Source organism: Thunnus albacares, chromosome 17 (assembly GCF_914725855.1).
Source record: "Thunnus albacares chromosome 17, fThuAlb1.1, whole genome shotgun sequence".
Classification (NCBI taxonomy): Eukaryota; Metazoa; Chordata; class Actinopteri; order Scombriformes; family Scombridae; genus Thunnus; species Thunnus albacares.
Window position 1 is genome coordinate 4,179,097 of NC_058122.1, and position 23,603 is coordinate 4,202,699.

The following is a 23,603-nucleotide window of genomic DNA, read 5'->3' on the forward strand; positions in this document are numbered from 1 at the left end:
CTTGGTCTCAGGAAGTATTGTTCTTAAATTGGCCCAATGGAACTTTCTTGTAAACAAACAAAAGTTATGTTTACATTCACTCACCAAAAAACACTGTGTGTATCATTAAAGTCTAACAAACGTGTTGTACACAACATAAACAACATGGGGACCCCCTTTTAAAAACATTGCTCCATAGTGCTACTAGTAGTCAGAAACTTCACAGGGTGCCTTTAAAGACATAATTTTTGTTGTCGTTATGTGATAAGTAGTGTTAAGACAGCACAATATTTATGGTAACTAATTTATTTTCTTCAATCTATTACTCACAATTCATTTGTTTCCATTCTGTGTTTGGTTTTATTTAATGACAGCTTTTTAAAGGAAAACTACAGTTTATTAGAACCAGTGTTTTATTTTCGTAGCCGTGATAATACTGTACGTACCAAAGTAACTGAGATCTCAGAACACCACAACGTTGCTTAAAATGGTCCAACATGATAACTGGTGCAACAATTATAGACTTCAGTGTGTGCTAAATAGAGTCCCACAGTCTCAAAATGCAACCACAGAGAACAGGAAGTCCCTGTAAATAAGAAAGGCTCTGCATTCACACCACATTCCACTAACTCATGATGTTAATTCTCTGAAATGGAGAAATGGTAAGGTTTCGTTGGCTACTTTCATTTTCTCAGAGGATAGCCTGAGAACTCATGACCCTGTGCTGTGACACTACGAAATACAGTGCTGCTTGAAAGTTTGTGAACCCTTTAGAATCTTCTGGCAGAGTTAAGCCTGACAGCTGGAGCAGCCATCCTTCAGAGGTCTTCATTCCAGGTGAGAATAAATAATTTAAATAGCATACTAAAGAGGATAAAATCTGCCTACACCCTGACCTTTTGCCTTAAACCTTTTTTAGCTGTATATATCACACCACTTTCTCCATTGCTGTTTATAAAGAACAGTCAGTATTTGTGCCACCAGATAATACAAATCCTTTTTCAGGAAAACGTAAAAACACACAAATAAGACTACTCTATTACCACATTCAATAACAACATTCTTTAACATCCAATGCCAATGTTTTTGAAATTTTTTTTTCTTTTTACATTATCTGTGCACGACAATTACAGTATGATTAAAGTTAGAGAAATATTGCAGTTATGGCAAATATGGTTAAAGTTAGGCAATTAACACTTGGTTAAGGGCAATGAAATTACATCTATATAGTTTTGTTTTCCAGAATATGTCAACTAAGAAACATAATCTCTATTCGGATTATTTTCACAGGTAATGTTTTTTAATGAATAAAGTGTTATATTTACTGTATGTACACCACTGAAGTTGTAAGGAGGCCAATACAACAATTTTTCCCAATCTTAACCAAGTGCAGTGAGTGCCTTAACATAACCATAACAAAGTTTAACAATGCTGTAGTTAGCTGTTACAAGTGCATGTTATATTGCAAGAGCAGATTTTGTAGGTAAAAGAGATACACTGATACACTGATATATTCAGTATTGACATTTTGCAACTTCCCAGATATGTTTATTGACAATGTTTCCTCATTATGTTGATAAAAAAACATTATCTGGGTGGCATTATGTTTCCTCCATGACATTTTTGCTGGAATATTGGAAAGTTACAATATAAATGCAGTCCATTTACCATTTACAATTACAGTCAGCCAACACATCAGGCGAATGATTCCAGGTAATATGACAGTTTGTAAAGTATATTTGTATTTTGAGGGTGATAGGTAAAACTTACACCAGTTACTTTTGCTATAGTGGTTTTACAAATTTAGGACCTGAAACCTTCAGTGAACTGATCACTAAAGCTGTTTCTATGTTGTATTTAGAGTGAGCTACAAGGAGCCACGGTGTGTTTGTCTGCCATCATCTGATCATATCTGATCATCTGCGCTCAACAGATTCCTTCATCTGCCACAGTGAGAGACACCAGTATCTAACCCATTTGGTAAGAAGGTTGTTCTGACACAGAACGCCACAGAAAAGCTAGTTACGTTTTGCAGAAGTGACAACATCAATCTGTTAATAAGAAACCTGTCTAGTTAACATGGCAAATAATTCAGTATTGGTTAATACTGGTTGACATTTAATTTAATAAACTACAAAATTACAAGACCTGATTATTACATGATTTTAAGCTCAGCCAAGTCCAATGTTTGGTGTGCTGTCACTACTCGCACACAGTGTAATATAAGACAGATTTGAACACTGCCTTGTTAATTTTTTGCAACTTTGATGAAGTAGTAAAAACTTGAAAACAATCCACCTTTTTGTGCTAATTTTGTTTGATATTCTTATTTGTGAGACAAGCTTTGCATAATGTGGCATTGACTGCAGCCTACAATTGTATATCCTGCAAAACCAGAGCCTGTAGCGGGTTGACATGGACAGCCAACGATTCGATATAGACATGTGGAAGGCATCAGCCTTGATTCTGCTATCATGTAGATTACTACATGGAACATGAAATGCAAATGGTATCTTTAGCATTCAAAGCTGAAATCTGTCACTTTTTTAAGTTTATAATAATCTATACATCTACATATTCCTAAACCTAACCCTAAATTTGCTCACCATCCATCCATCTACCCCACACTATATATATATATATATATATATATATATATATATATATATACATATACACACACACACACACACACACACACACATACATACATACATACACATATACATATATATATATATATGTGTGTATGTATGTTTGTGTGTGTGTGTATATAAATATATATATATACACAGATGTGGCCGAAATTATTGCATTTTATTAAAATAATGCAGTTGTTAAAACAACTGAATTCATGCTTATTCCACGAAGAAATTCTAAAATAGCCTGGACAAAATTATTGGTACCCTTTAGAAGTTGTAAGAAATAATTGATTTGTAGTGATACTTTAAGGAGACTATTGTGTTTTAATTAGTATCACAGGTGTTTTCAATCTTATAATCACTCACACAGCCAGGAGAAAATTACTCACTCTGCTGTTTTGTGGCACTGTGTGCATCACATTGAACATGGAAAACAGAAGAAAAACTAGAGAGTGGTCTGAAGACATTAGAAAAAAGGTAATAGCCAAGCATGGTCAACGTAAAGGTTACAAGACCATCTCCAAAGAGCCTGACATTCCTGTGACCACTGTTGCCAATATTATTAAGAATTTTAAGGTTGATGGAACTGTAGCCAACATCTCTGGATGTGGTCATGAGGAAAAGTGGCCCGAGATTGAAGAGAAGGATTGCTTGAATGGTTGAGAAAGAACCAAGAAAAACTTCAATACAGATCCAAGCTCATCTTCAAGTTCAAGGTACAATAGTTTCAAGTTGCACCATCTGTCACTGTCTGAATGTAAATGGGCTCCATGGTAGAAGACCCAGGAAGACCCCACTTCTAATAGGGACACAAAAGAGCCAGACTGGACTTTGCCAAAATGCATGTTAACAAGCCACAGCCCTTCTGGGAGAATGTGCTTTGGACAGATGAAACAAAATTAGAGCCTTTTGGTAAATCACACCAACCCTATGTTTCCAGAGGAAAAACTGAACATTGAACTCAAACCCACTGTGCTGACTACACCAGCAGACATGCTCTGTTTTAAAATGGTATAATTTGGAACAGCATTTTTTTTTTTAAAAATCATGCAAACTTCAGTGACAAATTTCCACCTGGCTGCAACCTGAGAAGGAGTAAGAACTCAGTACTCTTATTAAATACCATGGAATCATTGCACTTAATTTTTAGCTGTGTCATTTTACATAGAGCAACACAGGATAACAGCACGGCAGGCTGTAAACATTTATCTCAAAAAGACTCAACTACAAAACTAACTGTAATGGCAGAAGGGACGGGTAATGGAAATGAAGGGAGGTGCGTTTTGTTTCTGTTTGCTGCTATTCACTGGTACAACCTTGAGTGCATGGATGCAGGTAAAGAGGGGGTTGGTTCTGGGATGCTTTTTCTTTGGTAAGACAGGTCAAGGGACATTTTCATGAAAAGCCTCTCATAACAGAGTGATAGTGGAACTAGATACACAATCTGGTACCAACTATCTAGTTCCACTAGATAAACACTGGTTGGACAACTGAGTGGGCCATGGCATTCAGAAGAAGCTGCTCATCAAGCCTAGATAAGCCTAAGCAGATCTAATGTAGATATCAGGTCAAGCTGCTGAGCATCGGCTCCAGCAACCATAGCCAATTTACTTAGATACTAGATACTAGATACACTATGTCTGCCAAATATATATAGTCCTCATTTTAAAAACCTTTTCTCTTGTAACGTGTAAAAAGTGGAAATTCAAAAATAGAAACAAGCATATAAGCTAAGCAGACAGATTAGAGTTACAATATGTTAAAAGAATTAATAGTCTGATTTTACATTGTTATCATACTTATGATTAGGTTTTACTAGCTCGAGGCTATACTACAATACAAGAACTATGCTTCGTCTTTTGCATGAATCATCAACTGGTGATGATACTACTTTTTTGTCAGGGAGATGTTTTTTTAGTACAATATCATGTCCATCAAGTGCATATTTCAGACCCTTTTACAAGATTCTCATTTTAAAGGAGTCAGCTGGAAACATTAATAAACAGTAATAAGGTGGAGACAGCATTTTCAACCAACTCATAGAGCTAACATTAGCGTAAGTAGCTACATAGTTTCAGCTGATAAGTGGCTAAATGTCATTTCAGCCGGTAAAACTGATGAGTGTTGACTAGAAATGAAAAGCCTGCTTTTTTCAGCTGAAATCAAGGATCCATTGTTTCAAAAATGACTACGAATTTTGAGTGGTAACTGCATATGTGCTGTGCGAGAACCATATCAGCTAAGCACTCTATTCTGAGCACTTTATTCTGGATTTCAGAGCTTGTATACTTTTCATTCAAGTAATTTCTTCTAAAGTAGTTTTAAAAATTACACTTGTAAGAATCAGCAGTATCTCCATGACTCATCTGTGCTGTTTTCAGTGGCAGTCAATAGGAGAACATTTGCAATTGATTTTATACATTTGAAATTGTCTTCTACCCTGTTTTTATGGTTTAAGATCATCAGATCTAATATTCATGAGTTACTGTTGATGGCTCTGACAAGGCTTTCTGATATTGTATGAAATCAGTATCTAACTGACTGTAATGTAAGGCACTTTCAGTTGCACCTAGCAGGGAAAAATGCCTATAGGTATAACAAAATGTTGTGTCCTTGCTCTCAGAGTAGTCTAGCCCTGAATTGTCTGAGCTACCATGAGTTAAAATACTAAGTGAAGATGGTGAACATATAATTACATCTGCTAAACAACATCATGTTAACATGTCATTGTGAGCATGTTGACGTTAGGATTTAGTTCAAAACACTGTGTGCCTAGTAAAACTTCACAGGGCTGCTAGCATGGCTGTAGCTAGACTTGTTACAGTCTTGTTATAGTTTGTCACAATGAGTGACCTGTAGTCATTTGATTCAGTGTTAATCAACAAGTCAGGAAGAAAATTGTACGTCAATTACATGATGATTCATCAATTTAGTATCTTACAGTCTGTTCTCTAGTAACTCATTATCTACTATATACAGTACAGTCCTCAATTTTTTTTTCAATTATTGATTCATCATTTATCAGGTCATTACTGATTAAATCCTCACTCATTCCATTCCAAGTTTAGTGTATTTATGAATGTCATTAATTTTATTCAGAAAATGTGTTCTACAACTTGAACCACTATCTGTGGTGTCAAAGTTATTTGTTCGTAAAGGTGAACCACCAACTCCAACCTCCACTTTAAGAGTTTGGGGATGATATAACTAAATCAAACTATGTCTTCTGTTGCTGCTTAGAGAGGGCATCCATTATCCAAACAACCGCAAGAGGTTATTTTTCAGTAAAAAAGTGATCATACTGTAGCATTTTAACCGTGTGAAGAAATGAGCAATGCTGTTGTTTTTCTGCTTGATGTAACACTTTTTGTTGATCTGTTAAAACAAAACTTAAGGGATCTACTCTGTGTCTTTGAACTGATCTTCTTCTAGCACAGACATTATGGCTGGATATCTTGAGGCGGCAGTAACGGTCGGTGATGCAATTGCTGGAGTTGCTCCCACACATCGCCAGTGCACCATTGAGATTAAGAATGATGGCAAATTCAGCCTTTGTAATCCCAGGTATTTTGCACATTTTTTCACACATCTATCTTAAGATAAATAGTCAACAAATATCTTCAATTCATAAGGACTGTTCTGCTGTTCCTATAACTAGGACACACATTGAGCGTGGAAGCTGTGTCATACCTCTGCCACCTTTCATTGCATCTTCCAAATGTGGCGCCGCGCAATTCAGCAAGACTGCTCACACAGCATGTGGATCTGTTGGTGTCTTCACTTATGATGTCCTGGAGAAGGATAAAGACCAGCCCACTGAGAAAATAGCTGTCATGTTCTCTGTGCCCTATGACTTCAATATGTACTCAAACTGGTACGCAGTGGGAATCTTTGAAAAGAGCAAAGAGTGTGATCATGATCTTTATTATGACATGTATTATAACACCAGCCCATCATTTGTCAGAGGTGAAGCGAAGGGCCCATCTCTCAGTCATAAGGGTAATTGTGTTAAAATCATGGCAACAATGTCAGACTCCTACCAACCTATCATTAAGGTGCAAGTCATGGACTCAGTGACTAAATAGTAAAATGTCAATCAATTACAAACCAGATAAACCAGAACTGGCCCACATCCAGAATACACATACTTAAGAGCACCGCATCTTTACAAACAAAGGCCCACATTTGATTTGGGATATATGGGCCATATTTGCTATTTTACATGTGGGCCATTTCAGACTCACATCCATTTTGTCCGGGCCAGAAGAAGTCTAGCAGTGCCGCATCATTGCCCACTTCTGTATACTGTCTGGGTATAGACATACAGTATGTAAACTGCAATATTTGCAATGTTTTTAATATGTGTGTCATGCATGTACATGTATGTAACTTGATTTGGATATTGTGAGAAACAGGCATCGAGGTTCAGCTGTTTAACTTTTTAAAAATAAAGGTTTTCAAAACTATTGTCACTGCGAAAATTTCTACCTTTTATGCACAGTTTATGTGTCAAAATGAAGATCAAAGACATACTTGAGCTTCAAAGTGAAGTAAGGCAACCACTTCATTTACATCAATGTTATTGAACATATTTCATAAAAACATGTTCAAAAGAGTCGGTTAGTGCTTGTTCAAGTGGTGTTGTTTTCCATTAAAAACACAAAATGAGTCAGCACTTTTCTCCCACTGGAGCATTTAGTTGTCATAAGAAATTTCAGCGTTTTTCAGCACTTGCTTCCTCATTGACCTTCAACTTCTTTCACTTCTTTCAAATCACCCATCCATTCAACTGCTTTAATTACTTACACAAGATTTAACTGTTATTTTGATGAATGCTGTCATCTCTTTTACTTCACTTGAAATTTAAACGTCATGTCTTCTTCAACTGACAGATCAACTACTTTCTAAGTTTTCACCTGTTACATTTGAACTGCAATTTCAAATGTTACTCTCAAACTGACAGTTCAGCTGCTCTCAACAATTACACCTCAACTGACATTTTATATGCTTCCGGTGCCTACATGTCAACTAAAACATTAACTATTTTTTACTCTCAAGGTGAAATGTCAACTCATTTCTGCTCTTACACTTCAGCTGTCAGTGTTGACTGAAACATCGACATCTTACAATGCACATGCTTCATCTTCAATAGAAATTTCAACTGCATTTAGCACTTACACTTCAACTGACAATTCAGCTATTTTGAGTGTCTACTCATCAGCTGAAACTTGAAGCATCAGACACTTCAACTGACATGTCTAATGCTGTCACTGCTTACATACCAACTGACACTTCAACCATTTACAGTGCACACACTTCAACTATCTTTGGTACTTCATTGTTTACAGTGCAACGGACAATTCACCTGCTGTCAGCTCTTACTCCTCAATAGTTAGTTCAACTACTTTCAGTGTTTCCATACAAAATGACAATTCAACTGCATACAATAACAGGACTTAAACTTGAAACTAAAATCTTAAACTTCAACAGACGTTTGAGCCCTTTCAGTGCTCCAATGCTTCAACTGCTTTGAACACTTCAATGGCATTTCCCATACATCTCACATGCAAACATTTAATATTCCCAGGCATTTTAATCTGTTCACAGTGTTTGCACATGCAATTTTTTTAGCAGTGAGCACACTTAAATATTCATGCTTTTTATAGTTTACATACAGTTATGGCCATATATCAAATTTTGTATGACAGAAGTTAAATTGATATCCATCTGCTTACCTAACTCCTGGTAAAGCATCTAGAAACAGTGTCTGAGTATTCATTTATATTGAAAAAGGTGGAAAGAGGAAAAATAGAGATTCAATAACATAGAAACAGAAAGACAAAAATTAGTGTGTAGAAAAAACAAATACTAAACTAAGGCATAGTTTTGTTATTATTATTCTTTATATTTGGCTTTTAATCAAGAATCATAAAGTGTTAATAAGTGGTGGGTAGTTCAGGGGGCCCGGGAATGTGGAGTATATCTACCAAAGAATTGGACCAGCTCTGTCTGTTTAAAAAGTTTGAAATCTGAGGTAACTAAGGAGTGACTGATACTGACTAGCAGTATTTGTGAATCTCTGTAAGTAAAATTTCAGTAAGTAAACTAAACTAAGTAAACTATTACTGACTGCAATTTTAAGTAAACTAGTCATTAATGAAAAGAGATGAAAAGAGATTACACTATTTATCAATTTATCCAATTCTACTTTTTTATGAGAAATATTTCAAGCAGATTTCTTTATTGTGTAGGTGTTTGTTCATTCGTTCATTCATTGTCATTAAAATCAAGAATGTGTGAATTGAAAGTAATGAAAAATAGACGTGTGTGTGCATGGATTGAAAGGAATAGGTGATGACAGTTGTGTAAACTGATATTCATTTTGTTTGGAGGGAGACTTTCTGCAGAAACAGGTTCTGTCCACCATCAGCTATATAAGTAGGGCACTTTCATGCCTGACAGCCAGAGCTTCCAGTCATCCCTCAGAGGTGTTCATCCCAGGTAAGAACAGCCAGGTAGGTCCACATACTGCATATTGCTGTATGATTTTAAATATTTCAGATTTCTGAACATGCAACCCTGGCTCACTGGAAGATCTCGAGGATAAATTAAGATATTACAGTGAACTCCATTTAAAACATTGTTTTGTTTGTTTAAATATTATAGATAAACAAATACCTGTGCATATTATGTGTAGTGCTGGGTAACCATGGTAATGATGAAAGTAGAGTCCCCCACTGCCTTTTTTCATGAGATGTCCAAAAACACACAATGTTTGTCAGAGGCAATGCAAAGGGCCCCGATCTCACCCATAACAGTGACACTGTTACCATCATGGCCACAATGTCTGACTACTACACACTTTACATGCCTAGCTTCACTGCTGTTTCTCCTTAGCACCATAAACATACAGTAGATATGTTTCTTGTCTTATATTGTCTTGTTGTCTCTGTATTGTTGCAACTAAAACTAAAACTGTGTTGCTGAAACTTCACACAACTTCAGTGTGAATCACTGATATAACCTTTCATGCTGTGAGTCCTTAGCTGGCTTTTCTGAAAATATGCATACATGTTCTGGTTCAGTACGAGACTCTGAACATTAGTTCTGTGTAAAATTTAAAATGCTTGATACACCTACAAAACCAGCCTGTTTATGTGTTTGTGAGCACACTTGCTGTTGGGTGAACTTGAACTATAAGAAGTGTAAAGTAATTATGGGTCAGTATCAATAAAAATAAAATAAATAAATATTCTATAAGTAATAAATGGCACATAATGTTCAGGTATCTATCTCCATCATTAATTAATAATAACAATATTGTGATTGATAAGTACTGCAAAGTTTCAATTTAAATATAATGTGTATAAACATCACCACAGTTTCTATTAAATGTAATAGATCATTTGTAGAAGAAGATAAAAATATTTGTGTGGGGGAATTTTACCAGAGTAAGTTTGACAAGGCTATGACAGATATGAACATAATAAAACTGTGGTCATCATAAGTCATATGTTTCCAAAATGTGTAACACATGACTCCAGATTGTAAGAGCTTCATAAACTATTTGTTTTATATAACATTATATCTGAAATGTGTGAATAATTTCACCATTTTTGGATGATTTTTGATTTTGGAGGACCAGATCAGTTTTCACAATACCATCTGTTTAATCTGAGAGTCTAAGGGAATTCTTCCCCATAATAATTTCCTAGTGCAGAAGTGAGTCAATATCACATTTTACAAATGATTTATATTGACTGGTATATCAAAGTCTAATTTCCCTGGTGAAGTATTGCAAACAGCAGCTAGTGCAAATTTGCATAACATCCAGTCATTAGCAATCTCGGTGAAACCAGGGAAAGTGGCCTCTCCCTGTGGTAGCTGGCAGGCATTGATAATGATAAAGAAATAACAAAACAATAATAATGAAATTCTCAGTGCTGCATTTATCTTCTGCTACCTTAGTTTCCTGATCATTTAAAAAGGATTGCCTATATAACTGTAAGCTAGTTTTCTGAAATAGATTATATAAAATCACAAGGCATAATAAGAAAAACTACACAAATTGCACAGCTAAGATAAAAAATTACAGTAATTTAAGTTTTTAAGAAAATCTATGATTGTGTAATCACATAGGAAATTTAAGAGATTTATAAGAAGCTGTTAACTGACGGATGAAGAACAAACAACAGTAGCTTTCTGTGTAATCTGTTCAAGGATGTAATTATGCTTCATTGTTATATCTTGCCTCTCCTGTTTCTTGTAAGGCCACCCCTGCGCTTTAGCTCTGTGCCAGCTTTGCTGTAAGCTGAGGTGTTGCTGTATACACTGCATGTGCATGCTATTGCTAGTTGTGGATGGTATGTGGTCAGTTCAAATAGTGGAGGAGATTCATGCAGTTGGTGGAATTCCAAATGAAACAAAGAATACAAATAAATAAATGAGCACTATTATTGGATCAAGTTCGAATCTCCAGACCGCTTCATGTTCTAGGTGCCAAAAAATTTAGAGCGTGTGGCATTTTGCAGATAACAATGTAAGTGAAAGAGAAACAGTAAAGGTTTCAGGAAGTCTGCCAATGATTGTTTCTGTATCTTATCTCTAAAAGAGTCAGCTCAACCAAATTACAATTCTAATATACAGTTTAATAGGTTTTCCCATTTGCCCTAAGTGGTATTTAGCCATGCAGATAATAAATATATCATCTGTATTGGTGGTGCTGTGGCAATGTGTATAGGTATAGGGATGTATCTATACATTTGTGAGTTATAAAAACATATTATCTCTTAATAAACAGTGTCAAATTAATAAAAAGAAAATGTAATGTGGATCACAGGTTAATGACTTTTCACTGGTTGTATCATTGCAGCAACACAGTAGAGACAGTGCCAATATTTTATACAGTGTTACTGTTTTTCTTGCGTATGTTCATGTTAGGATTCAACAGTTTGTACAGTACATGAATGCACAGGTCAGAAAAAAACTTAAAATACCATGTCTGGACTGGATTGTTAAAGTTTATCCTTCACCTTGTGAAGTGGAAAAAACACTTACTAGCTAACTACTGTATGAGAAAACAATGTCTTTCGCTGATGGAGATGAGGTGCTGTTGAAAGTGCTGCAAAAGCTTGTAAGTACACTTTGAGTTAAGATTATTTTGTCAAACCATGTATGGCCTGTTTGCTAACAGACAAAGATTGTAAGTCTGAGGTCTGGTGGTAACTCTAATTGTAAGAAATGAAGACTAAACACATACTCTTTCTATTCATCTCAATACCTTTATTTATGTTCACACATAACTTTTACCATCTATGTTTGTTCCTATTTTTGATCACTGCATTAGCAGCCATGTAAACAAACCTATGGTTTTCATGGGACTATTTAAACAATTTCAGATACTGTGGAAGCACCATTTTATAGTCTGGTGAAGTCATACAGCTAACCACAGTTGATTTTGGCTCTCAACCAAACTATGTACCCATGTTTTAAAATCCTCAAGAAAAACACGCTGCAAAATGAAAGCAGACGTGGAACCTGGCTTGACTCTTTCATTGGCAAATGGATGACATGCATTACAAGACTTAAACTGTCTTCGTTTCTCTAGGCTATACTCAAACAATGACTTTTTGAACCCAAAAGTAAGTGTGGAACATGGAAGTATGGATGAGGGTATAATTGACTGTTGGCCACCCCTTAGTTACTGTCGCTAAGCCTGTCAAGCTTTCTGTTCTCACATGGCAAATATACAGTACATAATAATGGTGGTAGATTTAACACACAAAGTTCTTTTTAATTTTTGAAACAATGGGTCCTTGATTTCAGACAGATGTAGATAAAAGCAGCTTCTTCAATTGTCACTGGAAGGTAATGTTAGCTCTAAGAGTTGGTTTAAAAGGCTGTCTCTAACTGGCTAATGTTTCCAGCTGACTCAGTATAAAACAAGAAACTTGTAAAAAGACATCCCAAATATGCACTTAATGACTACATACATGATTTTGCACTAAAAGACTATGCTGCATGCCCCAGGCACATTCTCACCAGCTGATGATCCATGTAGAAGACATTGAAATAAAGAAGAAAACATTGTTCTTGTATTGTAGAGTAGAGATTGTAAACATTTAAGTATCTAATGTAAGATCAGACTGTTTTTTGTTCTAACAAAACCCTGTTTAGCTGCTTAGCACATAATTGTTAGTATTTTCACAGTAAGTTTCACTTTAATCTTGCAAGAGGATGAGGAATAACCACTGTGGAACGTTTGCGGAACAGATTATTACACTGTTTAATCTACTCTTTACACCTGCTCTTGTGTTTTTGATTTTGGCCTCATGGACACCACTTTGGCATGTGGAGAAAGCTTGACAGGCTTGTCATGTCTAGTTATAATTATTAAACTATGACTGGACAATTGCTGTTTGGGGAAGGGGTTTGGCGAACAAATTATGATGTCCTATGATTGGCCTATTTATTTTTGAGGCGGGTCTTCAGTGCTAGAAGGTCAATATAGAGGATCTGATTGAGGACAGCCGAGGCGCAGAGCAGTCCACCATGCAGAGCCCCAGCCATGCCGTTACAGAATACATCCTGACCTGCGCACAAACAAGCACACACACAAACAATGAGCACATGTGTCAGTCTAGGTAGCAATCAGACCAGATGAGACTGTCGGTCAGGTCACCTGTTAGGTAGAGCCCATTGATCGGTGTCTGTGCTCGTGTCCTTGCAACTGTTTCTGGGTTGAAGCGCTCCAAGTTGTGCTCAGCACCATACATCTCGCCTCTTGGAGCGCCCAAATAGTGGACATTAGTTAAAGGGGTAGCTGCGTCCACCATGACCACCTTAACAAATACACACACATATACATTATATTTGTAGACAAAAGTACATTTGCAGTAGATGATATCAGTCAAGAATTGTAGCCACTTCTTTTTTTTTGCAGCAATATTTTACATCGGTAATTGCTTTCCAACTGTGTCACATTGATTTGGTTTGGATTCTTTTCACTTCAGTAACACAATAAATTAAAACTGGCTCCTTGAGGGTAGCAGAACAAACGGAAAACATGACATTCATTGCCACCCTATTAACTTGTTTAGCAAACAACTGCTTATATATACATCCAGCAGACACAGGGCAACATAAGATTTCATTTAGAATCAGGTGTTCTGGCCAACTGACGAATGTTAGTCAAATATTCACCCCTCTTTTGCTCTGTTTCAGTTTTCAACAACTCCTGAGGGAAATATCTGGCTCTATAGCTGCTAAATGCTCCACTGTGTTCAGTAGCTAGTTGCCAATTTTATTTGTGTTCTGTTTGGTGCTGAACAGGTAGCATATAGTGAGTTTATCAGAGCTTTTTCACAGAAAACCACTGACTGCTGCTGCTGGAAACAAGGTTTATGAGAGTGGTGAGACTGAACCAGAACAATAATGGTGCTGGCCAGAAAACCAAAACAAAGAGCTGACAGATGCTATAAAGCTACACACCTTGTCTCGCAATTGAGGGAAGATGGTTAGGGCCCAGTCCAGCAGCTCTTGGGCCATGCTGTTTTTCAGATCCACGTACTCCTGTCCCCTCTTGCCAAGCTTTGTCCCCTCCCATTCCTCAAACCACTCATAGCGAGCCATGGTTAGCAAAGTCATACAGGACTTACCTGCAGGGAGATAGGAAGGTCAATAAATGAAAAGTGATGCAGATGTTTCAGTATATTTATATCTTCTTGAAAGAACTACTGGGTTATCCTTCAAAAAAGTTGATTGTGGGATTGTGGGTAGAATAACTTCCTGCGTGATTGAACTAATTTACCTAAGTGTTCAGGCAAAGGAGAAGATTATTGCTGCTGTACTTTAAACTGTAGAACGGCCTCAAAGAAGTGTAACTTCTGTGTATTTTGGCATCTAATAAGCCTTCAAACTGGGTCAGATTTAATTTTCTGGCAATACCTATAGGATCTCACCCATACCAATGCAGCCAATGGAGTATTTTTGGCGCAATGCTATTTTTGAACAACGAGAAAGATTGTTAATCCAATGGGTTGCCTGCTGTTGGAAAGGCACCATCCACAGCCGCCAGAGAACATTCTCCAACATAACCTTAACATTAGTTGCATAAACTGATTGGACAAGCTGTCACACCCCACAGTCATATCAAGGTATTTGAAAGCTTCCATATACTGTAGGATGCCTCCAACATAAAACTGGAATTATTTACTTGTGTGTCTGACATCCTAAAATCTGCAAGAATATTTAGTCTGGCTGATAATATCCAAAATCTACCACACCAGGTAGAGCTTCAAGACAGATCACCCTGCAAGATCCTTTACAGGCAACTGACCCGTCATTAAACCCCAACCCTGAACAGTGATTGTCCAGTCATAGCTTAGAAACCACAACTATACATGACAGGCCTGTGAAGCTTTGGACTTCTCCACATGTTGAATCAGAGTTCTGGGGCTCTCTCAGGTGCATTACTCGGACAAGTTTGGAGGGTTGTATCTTGTCTTATAAATTCAAGAAGCAAACAGAAGTGTAAGAAATCGATTAAACTGAGTGTTTATCTGCTCTAACCTAAAATTGCAAAGATTAGCATGCCCAACTAACTAGCTACCTACAGCAGTAACCTTGTGTTATTTCTCGAGGCATTAGCTAACTAAAATCTTTTGTTGGGTGACAGGTAATGTAAAAACACATGCTCAAGACTGGAGCATCCACCCTGTGGGAACCAGCATTTGCATACATGTGAAAGTGTGTTACCTGGGTGTCTGATGTTGGCTGTGGGATCTTTGGCAGATGGAAAGGTAATGAACATCATGGGAATGTTCCCCAATACCTGCTCTCTGCTCAGAGAAGAGTATTTCTCCATTCTGCACACAAGCAATCCGACACACACATACATTAATTAAGCAGAACATCAGTTGCTAAATCCATACAATTTGAACGGTACTAAAATGGAGACAATAATGTATTAAAGTAACATGAAATATGTTGTTAAAATGAAATGGAATAGATAAATGGGTGTAAAAATTAAGAATATCAGATGTAGATGGATTGAACCTTGTAGATACATTTGGCAAAAAGCACCATGAAAGTCTGTAGTAGAAATGAAGATGAAGAGTATAAGAATACAAGGAGAGAGAGAGCAATGAAAAGAAATAAAAAGCTTACAATGAGTCCAAGTCATTGTCTTTATACATCCAAAAATTGGTGGAAACAATGTCAAGCTCCTCTTTGGTTCCATCCAGACCAACAAAGACCAAGAAGGAACCCATACCATGGCGCACCATACCCAACAGTGACTGGATCTCTACACACACATAGACAGTCAGGAGGAAGTGCAATAACCAACAGAGAGATGTTACAGGAAATATGTGCTAGAAAATGACAACAAATGAGAAAAAAATGCAGTGTACAGACAAATGGCTGGAGTCAAATTAGTCCATGGTTGAATACCTGGTTTGTCCTGTATGTGCTGAGGCAGAAACTTCTGGAAGGTGTTGAAGATTCCAGCGTTGGAAATGACAACAGGGGCATGGACCTCAATCTCTTCTTGTCCTTTAAGCACTGTCACACCTATCACATCCACACACACACAGCAGAGGCATTCAGCATTGCGAGGTAGGGAGTCAAAATTTTTATATTAGAGCACACATAGAAAGCTTCTTTTTAATGTTCCTTGCTTGGGGTAGCTTATAAGGAATCATAGAGTGGTTCCTTACATACAATAAAAAATTCAAACCCAAACACCTTTAAACATTTGAGACAGGTGTCTTAAAGATGGGGATAATGGATGGACTTGTCAACAAAGTTAACCACTCCTAATTCATGCCTGACCACAACCAGCCTGTCACAGTGAACCTGTCAAAATCCCCACTTCTGGCAACATGTGTTCTGATTACTGTCAACATGACCAAGTTCCAGAGATGCCAAAAGTTCTCCATGTAGAAATACTTTTAACATCCACCAAAATAATGGAAAGTTCCCAGTTTATTTTTTGTATCCAACAAGTAAGAAGAGCTAATATTTTTGATCACACTGGTATTTATGGTGCAGCAATATTGTCAATACTGCATAGCCAAAGCTCACTTTTTGGTGGTTATATTAACAGATTGTGTAGTATCCCCCACTAATTGGTTATAGTAACATGACATAGCTGTAGACGGGAGTCATACTTAAGTCACAAAATTGAGGCATGAGACTTGACTTGGATGGGACTACTGACTTGACCACCTAATGACCTGGTTGAAATAAAAAAAAAAAAATCAAGTTTGACTTTTGTCGAATCCTGGAACAATAAAATAGGTCTTCAAAGATCTGAGAGACTTGTGACTGACTTACAATTTGCTTATGAAGGCTTCTGACTTGACTTGGACTTGCCCCAAAAGACTAAGATCTAAACAATGAGTCAAAGACTTCCATGAACATAACAAGCTGTGCACACTTTTCTTTCCACAATCAGTCTCCCCCTCCCTGTCTCACCATAGGTCTTCCCTTGCTGGTTGAGCAGGATGCGTTGTACAGGGGCCCTGACCAGCACAGCACCACCTGCCTGCTGAATGACAGGGATGATGTGAAAGGCAAACTCACTGGCGCCCCCCCGTGGGTAGTATGCACCACGCTTGTAGTGGTGAAGAAGGAGAGCATTGATGAGAAAGCTGGACTCTTTAGGAGGGACACCTTAAAGAAAATGACATGATACAGAAGAGTGAAGAGGGTGTACAGCATGTGTGTGATCTATGATGCTTATGTGTTTCTGTATGTCCAGCACCATAGAACAGGTAGGCAGATAGTGCCTGCAGGTCCTTGTTGTGGGTGAGGCGGGACATTATTTCTGAATGATTGGTTGCTGCTAGGCGGAACACTGAAGATATTCGATATAATAGGCCAGTCCGGATCAGGAAGTTAACCAGCCAGTATGGTATGATCTTCAAGGTGGCGATAAGTGGAGTCCTCTGCGAAGCTAGCTGCAAGAGGAGGGCATGCAGGCACATTTAAAAATCATTATCATGATGATATACTTTACTTACATAACATCTTTCATATGAGATATGCTGCTTAAAGTGTTTTACACTAACTGTAAACGACTTCAAAATGATTAGAATGTAACGGCAAAAAACAGTTACCTATATAGAGTTGAATGCTGTCTGCATATGAGTGAAAATAAATACTGTGAAAAGTCATAGTTGTAACGTAAAGACTAAAAGTCGCAGACCCAGACTTAAGCCTTGTGGGGCTTTTCATGTTTATCCATTTTGTCAAAGGAGACATATTGGATTGTCATGAATTTTTTTGGATTGGACCAATTTCTGGGAATGGCAATATCTGTCAGTTGGTCCACCACTTTGGTCCAGATTGAAATATCTCAACTATGATCCTCTTAATTTTTCACTAATGCCACCATGATTGATGAATAATTTTGGGGTTTTTTTGGTGAAAAATCTTGACAACTATTCCATGGACTGTCATGAAATTTAGTACAAACATTCAGCGCACTCATCAACACTCATCTAGCGCCATCAGCAGGTCAAATTTTTAATTTGTCAAATACTTTGATTTATCACCACATACCTACAAAGCTTAAGACATTCCCATCAGCCTCAGCTATATCTTGTGTTTAGTGCCAATTAGCAGAAGCTGGTATAATGACATGCTAAATGAAGATTGTGACCATGATAAACATTATACCTGCTAAATGTTTAGTATTTAGCTCAAAGCACCGCTTAAAGTATCAGATAGATGATACCATGGCTTTGACATAGATTCTGACAACTTTATTGATTTATCAAGCTCTTACTGTCTCCTTTGATCACATATCCATCCATAAGTACCTCCCTCCCTCTCTACCTTCATCAATCTCATGAACTCATCGATGGCCTCCTCCTCCCCTGGGAACTGTTTCTTCAAGCTATCTGCCATCTCAGTCTTCCCTGCATGGATATGGTACTCCCTGAGAATAACAGAGAAGAGGAGGATGGGTTAGAGATGGTGGGAATTGTTTTGATGAGGTTGAAGCCAGGTAGGATTAATAGCTCTCTGTTAACACTCTCAAATGTGTGGAAATGCAAAAACACATGAAGCAATGAATGAATTAAGAATGAAACTGAGCAATACTTATCATGTAAAAGACCTGCCCTACCTGCGTTGTTCAGGCTGACCCAAGACCAGCGTATCAAAGTGCTGCTCCAGTTGTGTGAACTGCAACTGTCCCTCTGTGATCTGATCCAGGGCAACCCTCAGCAGGCTGTTCTCATGAAGCTGGCCCAGGTAATGGATCCCTGGGTTAAATTGACAAAATGTAATTAACACTTTAAAAATGAATAACAGAACAACTTTCTGAGTATTTATAAGAGTAGCTAAATCAGTACCCTTGTATTAATTAGTTATTTCAGAGTTTCCCTTTCCATGTCTAATATGACAATTTGACAATGAAGCTAAGCTGTAATAAAGTTCATTGCCCTCTGTATTGTAGTAATATCTGCCTTTACTGTATACTCATTGTCCATTTTATCCCTATACAACATTTGTGTTGGTATTTTTGCAATATTTTTATTATAGCAATAAAGTTTTCCAAGACTCAGAATTTTCAGACTGTTCAACAATGAACCAAAGACCCCCACTGTGAGAGCTGTGATAGAGCACCTTACACAGTTCAGTGGTTTTGCAGAGTGAATGAGTCTGTAAATATTGCCGTGTCTGCTAATGGCCACCAGAGGGCAGAAAACTAATTGTTAATGAGTGAGGTAGAGAAATCTTCATTATCATTTATTTGCACAAATTATTTATGTGCACAAAGTAGGAAGTTGCACCTTCAGATTATAAAAATTAGTAATTTGAACTCTATAATTTGCTCCAAATTACTGTAGCAATAGAAAGTGAAGTTACAGATTGTGGGTGTTTTGGTCAGTATGGGAGGAGTATTCATTTAGGGAGCTAGCAGGTGTCATGAGAAAGTAGAAAAGATAGTGTGCATGTTACATTAAATTGTCTGTGGGTTGACAACTTACAGTAACTTAGTCATGGGTTGTTGTGGCTACTCTACTCTTAAACAGTGTTTTGGTACTGATGCGCCTAGAATACTTAATTGCTTCTTTCAGATCCTTGGATCATGGCATTTAACACATTTGTCCTTGACCCCTCTACACTTTTTTTTTACAGTTGTGATGCTACACTAATGAAATTTTGTTTCAGCAGTACTATATATACTGTACATGCTGCATATGCCACTATAGAGCACTAACCTTTAAGAAAGGCAGTATACAAATAACTTTGAATGATTGATAAACCAATTGAACAAATATGATTTTAAATTATGTTCTGTGCACAAAAGAGCACACATGTATTCATTTGTACCCATGAATTAATTTCAGAGCATGATTAATTACTTCATGTGGACAAATTACTATCTTTTTTTTTTCTTCATGATACCTGCCAGGCTCCAGTGTTTGGCGTTCCTAAACTGTGTTTCTGTATTTGTACTTTTGTTGTAAAAAAAAAGTCATTATTCCTGATAAGCAACTTACAAATCACATAAATCATAATCACATCCACATTCAATCAACTCCTGCAGTTGATCAAAGGCTGTACTTATGTTTTGACAGGCACAGCTCTGTGAGACTGTTCAGTGGGGTTTGGTTCAGACAGAAACAGAGCTTTGTTTGACACCATGAGTTTTAGCATTACAGTGAACTGCAGGACATGATGGTACAACATATTTGTGGTTTGAACTGTTACACTGTCCTCGTCACATTCATGGCTCATTATGCTCGGTTTTAACTCACAACAATAATGTATGTGTTCAAGTTCAGTTGTGCTCTTTTAGTTAACAGTGCTTTGAGAAATTGAATGTCCTAAATGCAAATTTATAAAAATGTCAAATTTGTAAAAAACAAAACAAAACAAAACAACCCTACATATTAGTATACAAGTTATTCAGACTGGGATTAAAAAGTTGCAGTTATTCTTTTATTTAGTTGTCAGTCTTTTTTGAATATAAGGCAAAGATAAAACGTGCATCATGGACCTTTATTTGAACACAGCATAACTATCTTCCACCAGCTGGAAGAGAAGGTGCACTGCAGCTCCAGGAAAATAAAAGATACGTGTTGGTATTTGTTTGTTTGTGTGCTTCGGCATCTTACCCACATCAAACTCAAATCCCTTATTCTGGAAGGTGTGTGTACAGCCTCCAGCCTGATCATGTTGCTCCAGAACTACAACTCTTTTCCCAGCTTTGGACAAAAGCGCTGCTGCTGTCAAACCTCCCACACCGCTACCAATCACCACAGCATCCAGAGCAGGGGGAACACGGTCCACATGAAATCCTGCAGGTGAGCAGAGGTTACAGTTCAAAATCACAATGGTGGAAGGTTTGAGAAGCTGTGTCTCAAGAACCATTCATTTTTTCAATGGAATCACAACTCTCAGAGACTATATCTGCAGTCAAAAAGATCCAACAGAGAACTGACTATGTACAAATACTGTAATGGCTAACTTTAACTGAGCTTTCTGATGTAAGCATGGACAGATAATGACATAATGGACCCCTGGGAACAGACATGTAGAAAGCCCCCTCCTACCTAGCAGCAAGACTTCACTCAGAAACACAATGCTCACAGTCATTTTGCAGAAGAACCATAACTCTGAAGTATTAAAGGTCATCTCTACATTTAAATTGAACCCGTTGAATTTCCAAAGAGAAAAATTAATAATGGTCACTTCCTGCAAAGGTGCAGGCTTAGGGTCTCCTGACCCCTGTCCTGTGCCCAATAGGCTCGTACAGTGATCCATAAATGACTGTGAGTAATATTTTAGCTGAGGCTTTTCTTACTTCTAACTCTGGTTAAAGAACAGGTTCAGATTCTGTAATGTTTTTGTTTGTTTTTACTTCCCTTTATTTATAAGCATATGACATAGTCACTATATGTCAGCCAGGCATGTCAAAATGACACCATTTTGCATGTGAGTAGTATTATACATGCTTTAGGAGACTTTTTATAGGAAAAAAAAACAAAAATTGAAATTTTGCACTATCTTGTCTTTATGTCCAGAAATTTTCAATACAGCACAAATATCCAAATATGAATGGATAGAGGAGATTGTCAGGGTTCCTGGATATAAGAACCAGGTTGACATTATTCTGATTGATATCAAGTTGTGATGACTTTGAGGAAAGAAAACAAAGTCTTTTTTTCACATTATGGTGAATCCATTCCACAGTCAGAGTTACATGCTGCATTAGCTTCTCAACACAGTCAAAGAATTACTAGCTACTGTGATTGTTCGTCTTCATATTGGCCATGAAGTGATCCCTTCTTAGTGCAACTCCAAATGACGAGATGGAACACAAAATCCTTGTTCTACACTTGTGTTTATGTAACAAGTATGAATCTTCTAGTCATTCATTAGTTGGATGTTGAAGGATCATACAAAGCTCTTGTAAACAGATTAAAGGATGAGGTCACAATTTTTCAAGTCTGCCCCAAAACAATAGTCAGGTGCTCAAATGAACATTCAAACAGGTTTTTCTTGCTGTAATCATTCCTCCTGTTCATACTGACCATCAGAAGATCCCTTCATAATGCACTTACAATCTAAGTGATGGGGGCCAAAATCCACAGTCCTCCTTTTGTCAAAAATGAATTTAAAAGTTTATTTGAAGCTGATATGAAGCTTCAGCTGTACAAATGAGTCAAATCAAGCAGATATCTTTCAACATTACAGTCTTTTTAGTGCCAGTGTCCCTCTTTTTGTCACTATACTTCCATTGGAGCTGAACAGAAAAACACTGTCCATTGAGATACAAGGGAGGGATTTTTCCCTAAAAAGACTAACTTCCTTTGGGCACCTGATTGTTGTTCTGAGAGACTTAAAAACATTGTGAACTCGTCCTTTAACATCCTCAAGAGACACAAGACTCTGTATCAGAAACCTTTCTTACCTCTCTTCAGCCTTTTTTCCCTCTGTTTGCTGTCGATGACCAACGGTCCTGGTGGCCTTAGGCACTTCTCGCTGAACACCTTGTAGCGTTGCCCGGTGGTCAGGAAGAAGATGACGACCACCGCCAGCAGCGCACAGCTCAATACACCCAGCAGCCACCACCACATGGCAGAGGAGAGCTGTGTGCCCACTATAGAGCACTGAGGTGGCTATTAGAGACAACAGGAGGGTGAGGAGAGGGACAAACAGCAGAGCAGAGAAAAAAACAACAGGAAGAAAGCAGTGAGGTAGATTGGAGGAATAGTCTAAATTGAGAAGGGATGAGGAGAAGGTATGAGTGAAGGATGAAGAGGACAGTGGGCAAGAGAAGCAAGAAGAAAGCTATCCTCCAGCAAGGCGTTCCATCAAACAGACCACTTAACTGCAGAGGAGGAGAGGGTTGAAGTGAGGGGTGAGGCAAAGGAAAGGGAGGATAGATGGTTATTAAGCTTAAGAACCAAAATTAAAGGACATAAAACACATGACATTTTAGAAATTCTGATTCCACAAAGAGGAGAGCAGATAGCACATTCTCCACACCAAGGACATGAGACTGCCAGAGAAGAGAGAGACGGTTGTTCATCACTTCATCAGACTCGACTCAGAGCGGTGCTCACAACCAGTGCTAATTTGTTGCTCATTATTGAACTGCCTTGGGATGAATTTGTTTCTTCCAAACATCTCACCATTTAACTGAAACTGCGTGCTTGGGAACAAAGATGCTTTCATAGCTCAGATGCTGTGAACAGGACACTTTGGGGTCACTTGGCTTTCCAAGTTAATGGGCTGAGGTGCATACATATATGTTAGTATGACTATTTCAGTTCAGCCTTCCAGAACCCACGAGGGTGGATGTTTCAGAGAATCAGGCTGTGACATTTTTCAAAATTCAAAAGGTTTAATTTGTCACATGTCCATACAACATGTGCAGTGAAATGCAGAGTGGCAGACTTGTGAGGCTGAGCTAACAGGCTAGTGTGCAAAAAGAAAAATAGAAATTAGAACAAT

The 23,603-nt window shown here is 37.6% G+C and overlaps 2 protein-coding genes across 2 annotated transcripts; one reads left to right on the forward strand and one right to left on the reverse strand.

The window, feature by feature from the left end:
- Positions 1-594: 594 nt before the first annotated feature.
- Positions 595-7,063, forward strand: LOC122967209 (DELTA-actitoxin-Aas1a-like). Its single transcript, XM_044331739.1, has 4 exons — positions 595-816; positions 1,841-1,959; positions 6,054-6,185; positions 6,280-7,063. The coding sequence occupies exons 3-4, from the start codon at positions 6,064-6,066 to the stop codon at positions 6,704-6,706; spliced, it is 549 nt and encodes a 182-aa protein (XP_044187674.1). The 5' UTR covers positions 595-816; positions 1,841-1,959; positions 6,054-6,063; the 3' UTR covers positions 6,707-7,063.
- Positions 7,064-11,898: 4,835 nt separating this feature from the next.
- On the reverse strand, positions 11,899-22,931 carry LOC122967213 (all-trans-retinol 13,14-reductase-like). Its single transcript, XM_044331742.1, has 12 exons — positions 22,558-22,931; positions 20,759-20,941; positions 18,757-18,895; positions 18,465-18,567; positions 17,389-17,584; positions 17,100-17,297; positions 16,074-16,193; positions 15,789-15,927; positions 15,378-15,487; positions 14,112-14,278; positions 13,303-13,462; positions 11,899-13,213 (listed from the first exon to the last, which is right to left on the reverse strand). Exons 1-12 carry the CDS (start codon positions 22,721-22,723, stop codon positions 13,086-13,088), a joined length of 1,809 nt encoding a protein of 602 aa, XP_044187677.1. The 5' UTR covers positions 22,724-22,931; the 3' UTR covers positions 11,899-13,085.
- Between the last annotated feature and the right edge of the window lie 672 nt (positions 22,932-23,603).